The sequence below is a fragment of the Quercus lobata genome, chromosome 12 (assembly GCF_001633185.2).
Source record: "Quercus lobata isolate SW786 chromosome 12, ValleyOak3.0 Primary Assembly, whole genome shotgun sequence".
Taxonomy (NCBI): domain Eukaryota; kingdom Viridiplantae; phylum Streptophyta; class Magnoliopsida; order Fagales; family Fagaceae; genus Quercus; species Quercus lobata.
The window spans coordinates 42877763-42887266 of NC_044915.1; the positions used below are offsets into that span (position 1 = coordinate 42877763).

Genomic DNA, 9504 nt, shown 5'->3' on the forward strand with positions numbered 1-9504 from the left:
GGTCCGAATTTTTTGGGTTTCAAAAACATATGTACTGCTTGAAAATGATAAAACTCGTGTTTTAAATCATTAATGCAGGATTCATGCAGCCTAGGCTCACAACACCAATAATTCAGTACTTTTTTGTATTCAAGTAGCAACTTTTTATTGTTGACGTCTATCTTTCATTCATTAATAGGCAGTGGGCATGTTTTTTATTTATTTATTTTTCATTCATTTGGAGATATTAAGTTACAAGAGTCTTGGCAGATGGCATGACATTCGACACTAGCGACACGAACTCCAGACATCCAACAGTAGCAATACTAAGTCCAAATATAAATTAAGCAAGAAATAAAATTGTTTAAAATTGAATAGAATTTTTGATATATATATATATATATATATATTTTGTTGTCTAAAATTACTTTACAAAATTAAAAATAATTAAAACCGGTTATAATTTATATTGACTCTAATTTGTGAAACGCCTACAATTTAGAGTCATAAAAAAACTATGAGCCCCTCGAATGTGGAGCTTGAGCCAAGTAGGAAAGATTGTGAAGTGGAACAAAATTTGCGGAGTTTGAGAGAGAGTCTTTCCCTTTCCCTTTCAAGTCAAATCTAGCTATTTTTCCAATTCGCTGTTTCTTTCTACTTCTGTTATAAAGAAGAATTATTCAAGTTGTCCAGATTTTAGGAGTCTACAACAAGGCATGTGAGTTGGAAGGGGACCAATATGGGGGGGGTGGTTCTCATACTTTAATATATATATATAATATATGTATATATATATATATATATATATATATTCTCACTCCATTGGCATCCTCCCCCATATTATTCTTGATCTTTTGGGACCATATATCTAAATCAAAATAATAAGGGGTCCGGGGGGAGATACTGTTTCTGCCCTCCTTTCCTTGCATCATCAAAATAGGAATATATGATGATATACTTGAAGGATGCCGTGTCACCACCCTCATCATTTCGTATTTTACATTAGTGTCCTTAGCCACTAAAGAAAAAAAAAAAAAAAAAAAAAAAAAAGACTACTGTTAGTGTTAGTGGTGCTTTTGTTAGTGGAACACGTATTGAAAGGGATTATTTTTATTTTGGTTTGGTAAGTAGGATTAAAGAAATTGATCATCACAATCTTCTTTTTTTATCCCCCGCTTCCCCTAAACAACAAATGGAAGTCAATTAAAATCAAATCATCATAATTCATAATGATGATGGTCACCAAGGTTGAGATTTGGTTTTCATTCTGCTATGTTGTGTTGTGCAAGGAATATTAACTTTTCTACTTCATATTATTTATTTATTTATTTATTTATTTATTTTACTCCTGAAAATGACACGTTAGAGTCATTTCTATTATGTGTGTCCTAATAATAGTCATCTCCCTAGGTTTGAATAAGGTTAGACTCATGTTTCAAATCCCACTCATTATGGTTGCCACAAAATTTTCTAATCTACCGATTAAACATAAACAGGCTAACTATCTTTGTTACTTGTAGATTTGGGACCAATTGGGAAAGGCAATGTGGGCATTACATCATGATTCATTGACTCAAGGAACATAAATTCTTAATAGGGAAAGATTACCGGCGACGGGTTAATGTTTTTGGTTTGACCAACCCAAAAGCATAATCATCTTCAAATTGTTATAGATTTGCTTCTTCTTTACACAGTCAATATATATATATATATATATATATATATATTAATTTTCTATTTTGTAATGGCAATTTATACACTAACAATTGACAAAAAGATTCTATTAACGAGTGGCTTTAGAGTATTTGTTAATGGTCTTTTTTAGAAAAATTATAATATTACTTTCATGAAAGATATAAAAATCTATCAAAAAAATTTATTACATTTTATCTTTTCATAAAAAAATTTTAAAAATAGTTCCTAAACTAATTCTCTTATACATATAATCCGTTAAATTTTCATAGACAAAATTGCAGGTTTCTTGTTATGAAAGGCTGAAGCACATGGGCCTGAGCCCATCTGGTCGATAACTAAGTTTGAGCCTGCAATAGATCCTGGTGACCGTGTTTGGTCCTACGAGACCACAGTCGAATTATATCCCGGTCTTTGTTTACTGTTAGCATTATTTTGATTCAAACTATTTTCAACACACTTTTTCACCCTTAAATATATCAAAACCACTCGAACAATATTATTCAAATTCCTCTACTAAATATCCCCTAAAAATTAAGTAGGATTTCAATCTTTAACACTCGACAAGTTGATTATTATGGATTTAAAAAAGAAGAAGAAGAAGAGAGTGGATAATTAATTATGAAAAATGTTAATGAATAGCCTTAAAATATTAATTAATAATTTTTAATGAAAAAAAAAAAAAGAAAAAAAGCGCAATAATGGTCGTGAGAGTGAAGTGAAGGCAGGGTGAAGCGCAAGAATAGGTGTTGGTGGGTGTGGTGTGGGAGACAGTGGGAGTAGAGTCAAAAGGGCAATTATGATTTATGACTGACTTTAGCTGTGACTCTGTCTATTTCTGTATGCGTATCAGATCAGAGTCACAGCCACCAGTTTGTTCGTTTGGGTTTGCAGTCAAAAAAAGACTTCATTTTAGACTTATTAGCGCAGTTTTTACTTTTTTTAATTATCAAATAAACCCTCCTCCGTACACGCGCTCTTCCCTTCCGTGTGGGCGCATGGTTGTTCAAACTTCCATTCAAACATGAAGTCGTGTATATATATATATATTTTTTTTTGGTTGCTAAAATACTCTTAAACCTTCTCGATTAAATTTTGCTTTCAACTCACGTTATATTCTTTTGGAAGACTTGTATTGTATGGAGTAAAAGGCACTGTTTTCATTTGTATATTTCGGTCTTCTTCAATCCCCCAAACACCCCCCCCCCCCCCCCCCCCCCAAACACACACACACACACACAAAAAAAATGGAAAAAAAAAAAAAAAAAAAGTAGTGATTCAAATACATGAATAAAACAATAATACTAGACAATTAAACTCAATGCATGCAGCTACATGTATATATACCCAATAAAACTAGAGCAATTGGTTAAACAAGATACTAAAAAATACAGTAGAAAAGAGGAGATTTCATTTCACTAATTAAAAGTCAAACCCCCTTCTTGAAAATGCAAAAAAATATGGACGCTGCTGTACAAGGGCAAAAATACAGACCAGACCAGACCAAACAACATTAATTTGATACTCATCAGAAGAGCGGTGCCGGCAGATTCAAATCGAAAAGAAAGGGCCTTTTCTCTGGAGACGAGGATGTTTTGGTGTCGTGCTGAGTCTGAGTGGTCATGACCGCCAAGTTCTCCATCTTGTAGCCCCTGTACTCCGATCTCACCGGCGGAGGAGGAAGACTAGCTGGCGAGGGAGGAGGGAGGATGAAGCCGAAGTTAGTCTTGGCTTTGGGACCACGGAGGCTGACGGCGGCCTCGTCGTAGGCTAGAGCGGCTTCCTCCGCCGTGTCGAAGGTGCCCAGCCACTTACGGGTCTTCTTCCAGGGGTCTCGGATCTCCGCCGCAAAACGGCCCCACGGCCTCTTCCGGACGCCTCTGTAGTGCGTCTGGTGCTTAGGAGGCGGCCGTGTGGTGGCCACTGAAGAAGAGTCTAGGCGGAGGAGGAGGGGAAGCGCGTCAACACTAGCAGTCGCAGGCATTGAATATTTATTTGACTCTCACAGAGAGAGAGAGAGAGAGAGAGAGAGAGTGCGTATTGTGTTTGTGAGAGTTTTTTAGGGTATAGAAAGAACTATAGATAGAGAGAAATTTATAGGGGAGGGGACAGTCGGGTTTACCGCCGACAGCTTTTGGTGTTTTCTGTACCCCTTTCTTTTTTTATTCCTTTATTTATTCAAATCTATACTAATTCTGTACTCTATTCTATTCTAGTGTTATTATATATATATATATATTATTATTTTTAAAAGTAATTTGACATTCAAAATAATACTAATAAACAAATATCAATTTCTCAAAAATAAAAATATAAGTAAAATATCCACACACATAAATGTAAAACTATTGCATGCTATGGCTACCATCATTTTTATTGTGTTAAATGAAATTTATTTTTTGTTTTTCCATTTTAAATATAATAGGTTGAACGTTAATTTAAAGTATTGCTTGCTGCATTAAATGCATGCGTGTAAAAAGGGAAAGAAGGGCAATCATGTATATGGCTGTATAAATGTCTTGTTCTTTTTATTTTTCTTCATATTTGCTGTTTATGTTTAAAATTTTTTTTGGATCCGGTTAATATATGTACTTAGAGAATTGATAATTTTTATCAAAAATTAAAAAAAATTTCAAAAAGTCCTAAGGGCATATGTTAGTAAAATCTTTTTTATTTTTATAGCTTTTTTAATTCCCGATAAAAAAATTTAAAAATAGTTTACTAACATATGCCCAAGGGCATAATAAAATCTTTTTTTTTTAAGGGAAATGTTATAGAATATCCTAAGGTATTGGTTTTGAAATTATTTTCTGAAAAAATTGATAAAATAATTAATTTTTTTGAAAATTATTTTTTATATTTGTTCAATATATTTTCAACAATTTACTTTTGTGATTAAGTAAAAAGGAACAACGTACAAATCTAAATATAAATAAAACACAATAACATTTAATAGTCAAAAACAATAAATAGAAACTGTATATATATATAAATGGACCTGGCCCATAAATTATTAGGCCCCACAATAACCCCTCAAAACCCTGCTGTCTGACCTCTTGGTCGGAGAAGGGGGTTTTGGTAACACCAAGCCTTTATTACGGCTCATTTAATTCAGCCTTTCATTAATGTTGGCGGTTCTTCATCTGTCCAAGAAATGTACCGGTCTACGAGACATTCCTCTGAACTCACTCATGACGCGTTCTCGCCGTTTGATTATCCGAAACGTGCCTTTAATGACTTCCATTTACGAGACTATTTAAATTCGACGGTTTGTTTGACGATGTGGGGAAGTGGAACGGGTATATTCTCGTTTACAGATTTTCTTGGAAATCTGAACAGATTAAATATCTTCCGTTTCGCCCTTCATATAAAAAGAAAAGCAAGAGGCTATTTCTCTTATATAGAGACCCTTTCCACCCTTCTGAAATCTGATACCCTTATCCTCCTTTAGGGTTTACTTTACTCGCTAGTTACACCCTAAATCGTGATACGTTTGAGATAGGAATAAGTAATGAAGGAACCATACCTCTCCCAGAAACACCATATTGTTATGAAACTCAAAATGGCTCGGTCAGGGCAGGGATGGTGGAGACTCAAGATCCTTCTTACCTTCCTTTCAGTCAAAATCTGAAGCAGGGGTTCGTCACGTCAAACTTTCGGCGCGACTGAGCTGGGGTCACCCATTATCAGTACTAGCCGCTCTCTTATGAGCATAACTAACATGGCACCAGCGTGTTAGGAGTCAGGACTGACGCAAGGACAGAGTGTCCCTACTTCTTCCTCTCTTCCTTCACTGGTGCCTCCTTTTGCCTCTCTTTCTTCTTATTTCCACCGCCAGATCCATCCTGACACTTTTCCTTCTTCCTCTTCTACTCCTCCTTCTTTCTCTTCATCTCCTCCTTCTTTCTCTTCATCTCCTCCATCTTCTTCTGAAGAAGGTCCTCCTCTCAATATGGGCGCTACTGGGGCAGAGTTTGGAAAGACTTTCGGAGACGAGTTTAAAAAGACATCGGACTGTTTATTTGTTATATTGTTGTTGTTTTCCTTTTATTATTTTTGTAATCCAACTTCTGTATAGGCTTGTTTAAGCCCCTATTTGTACGTTGTAATACTTCTTTATATTAATAAAAGTTGTTATTGTTTTATTTCACATGTTCTATCTCTTTATTTCCGAAATGATTACGCCGTGAATAGACATACAATCTTGTAAATTCTTTTTATTTTTACACTTTGACCGACGTCTAGGACCGACATCCTAGTTAATAAAAAGCTCTTACTCTGTGTTTATAGAAACTATCCGACTTAATAATACTGAATCGAACAAGTGATACTTAGGGCTGAAACCCCTATTAGGAAGAAAAAGAAAGGACATTATGATGAGCTTATTAGGTCAGCCTGGCACAATGCCGTCGACCTTAGAGCATAATACTTAGGGCTGAAATCCCTTATCATGGAAAAAGGCGCTATTATGAATTTACGAGTGCTGTTCGGTACAATAATACAGACTTGAACTAATGACATTTAGGGTCAAAAACTTTTGCTAAGGAAAAGATATTATCATGAATTTAATAAAGTTGCTTGGCACAACACTACCGACCTGTGAAAACAACACTTACCCCAAAATAGCTGAGATGACAACTGAATGTTAGGTGCGGTGCAGGAGGTAATCATCCGAAGACATACAATCCGGAAATGAACAGCCCCTTCAGGTTGCTGAGTAATAGGGTGTTTTACCATCTTCCTAACAACTTTAATAACTTTAACCTTTTATGGTATTTTGAGCCGAGGATTTGAGCAACTTAGAATCTTTATTCAGTAGCCGACCTTACCATAGGTTTGAGTCTGAGGACCATACAATATCTTGATTCTGTTCCAAAACTCAGTTTTCTCATCTAAGTAGTTGGTTTCCCCATAGGTTTGAGTCCGAGGACCATACAATACCTTGGTTCTGTTCCAAAACTCAGTTTTCTCATCTAAGTAGTTGGTTTCCCCATAGGTTTGAGTCCGAGGACCATACAATACCTTGGTTCTGTCCAAAACTCAGTTTTCTCATCTAAGTAGTTGGTTTCCCCATAGGTTTGAGTCCGAGGACCATACAATACCTTAGTTCTGTCCAAAACTCAGTTTTCTCATCTAAGTAGTTGGTTTCCCCATAGGTTTGAGTCCGAGGACCATACAATACCTTGGTTCTATCCAAAACTCAGTTTTCTCATCTAAGTAGTTGGTTTCCCCATAGGTTTGAGTCCGAGGACCATACAATACCTTAGTTCTATCCAAAACTCAGTTTTCTTATCTAAGTAGTTGGTTTCCCCATAGGTTTGAGTCCGAGGACCATACAATACCTAGATTTTGTCCAAAATTCAGTTTTCTCATCTAAGTAGTTGGTTTCCCCATAGGTTTGAGTCCGAGAACCATACAATACCTTGGTTCTGTCCAAAACTCAGTTTTTGGCGTGGGACCTTGGCTTTAGGGGAATTAGCTCCTCGGCCAAGCCCCTAGAACCATCCCTGCGATTGACGCTACCAAGCGTAGCCCCTAGTCAAGAATCATAGCCCCTAGCGGAACTTTACACTAGAACTCTATAACCAGCTGTTAGAAATAACAAGGGAACTCTCTCGACCTACCGCCTATGCCAACACACAAGCCTTCCCCACAGACGGCGCCAATTGTAAGGACACGATTCGTAACGACCCGTAACAGTGTTGGGTTCGTACGCAAAAAGGCCCAAACAACATCATTTGTAGAGCGTGGGTTTGAAAGGTTATGCCTTAGTCACTAGACGGCGGGTCTTTTGTGGTGTTCATACATGGTTTAAATCGTGTTCGCCCTGGGAGTCTTTCTCTTGGAGGCGAGCTGGGAGGCTCTGGCTTTTGGCCATTTTTCCCAACCACCCCCTTTGAATTGCTTTCTTTTCCTTTTATACTGGTCTGTGTTTTTTATCCTTCGTCCACGTGTAGGATCGACATTCCAAAACAGATACTTGTCCCATCAGCCCATACCTAGAGTGGTTGGGGGTGGTTGTAAAAGCCTGAGAGTATGGCTCTGTCAGGTGCAGAGTATTGAATGGCAGTAAGGGCAGCTTTCCCTGGTCGTTATACTTTCCAGCGTACCCTTCTCGATTGACGCAAATATTTTAGATAGATTTTTTTTTCCAAGCTGTCTCTATGTCGTTTTTATCCCTCCTTCCTGTGAGACCTCGAACATGCCGAGGACTAAATCGTCCTCGACAGTATCCCAAGGCTATTTTGTACTTATATTATCGAGTTTGGGCTGTAACCCTTCTCGGCTTGGGCCTTTGAACCCCCCACGAATAAATGGACCTGGTCCACAAATTATTGGGCCCCACAATAGCTCCTCAAAACCCTGCTGCCTGACCTCTTGGTCGGAGAGGGGGGTTTTGGTAACACCAAGCCTTTATTATGGCTCATTTAATTCAACCTTTCATTAATGTTGGCGGTTCTTCATCTGCCCAGGAAATGTACCGGTGTACGAGACATTCCTCTGAACTCACTCATGACGCGTTCTCGCCGTTTGATTATCCGAAACGCTCCTTTAATGACTTCCATTTACGAGACTATTTAAATTCGACGGTTTGTTTGACGATGTGGGGAAATGGAACAGGTATATTCTCGTTTACAGATTTTCTTGGAAATCTGAACAGATTAAATATCTTCCGTTTCGCCCTTCATATAAAAAGAAAAACAGGAGGCTATTTCTCTTATATAGAGACCCTTTCCACCCTTCTGAAATCTGATACCCTTATCCTCCTTTAGAGTTTACTTTACTCGCTAGTTCCACCCTAAATCGTGATACGTTTGAGATAGGAATAAGTAATGAAGGAACCATACCTCGATAACAACAACTATGTATTTGTATTTATCTAAAAATTGATAGAGATGTATAAAAAAAAAAAAAAAAATCAATAAGAACAATTATAATTTTGCTATCCATGAGGTGTTTAAAAAAAATAAAACATAGAATTAAAGGTTGATATTAGTAGTTGTATACTTGTACTATGATTTTTTTTAATTAATGTTGATATGAACAATTAGTGTGAAACTAAAAAAAATTATAAATATTTTTAAAAATCTAAAAAAATTTCTACAATTTGGTGAAGCCATGTGGCACAACCACGACTTCAAAGCCCAACTTTTATTATATAATATATGATATATATATACTAGTTGAAAGCCCGTACATTGCACAGTTTTATGTTGAAACTTGTAGAATATATATAATTATTATAACCAAATAAGTAATTATTATAATGAAAGGAATAAATTGCATTGATATAACAACCATCAAATATAAAATGATAGCACCTTAATACAAAATTATCTTCTAACATACCAATTGTGCTATAATATCATTTGTAGTTACATGTATCAAACTATTCGCATATGAATTTTGTGGGGCCCGGCCCAGAAATAATGGGCTATTCCAAATTCAGGCCCGTCCGAGGAGAGTCCTGTCCGAAGAGAAACCACGTATGAAGCATTACTCAATCCCAATAAACGCCAAGGAAACCTGTCCGAGGAGTAACTCTTCCTCGGACATCACGAAGCCCAGACGAGGAGCTCTCCCCAGCCACTTCAGTTCATCCTCCCAACATATAAAATGAATAAAATCCAAAATATCCCATGGAGAGCTACCACCACATTAATTGCGCCCCAACCACCCTCTTGGCCGCATTAATGAGGAAATGACCCCTGAACAGTACCGCCTTGGCCTCTGCAACTCACATGAGGAGAGATGAAGGCGTCTGATGGGACAGCCACTCAAGTAGGCGCTTAGATAGTCAACAAGTGTAGGGTTGAGATGAGAGAAGGGAAC

The 9504-nt window shown here is 37.0% G+C and overlaps 1 protein-coding gene across 1 annotated transcript; it reads right to left on the reverse strand.

The window, feature by feature from the left end:
* Positions 1-3166: 3166 nt before the first annotated feature.
* LOC115970692 (ethylene-responsive transcription factor 4-like) lies at positions 3167-3655 on the reverse strand. Its single transcript, XM_031090280.1, has one exon. It carries the CDS (start codon positions 3653-3655, stop codon positions 3200-3202), a length of 456 nt encoding a protein of 151 aa, XP_030946140.1. The 3' UTR covers positions 3167-3199.
* Between the last annotated feature and the right edge of the window lie 5849 nt (positions 3656-9504).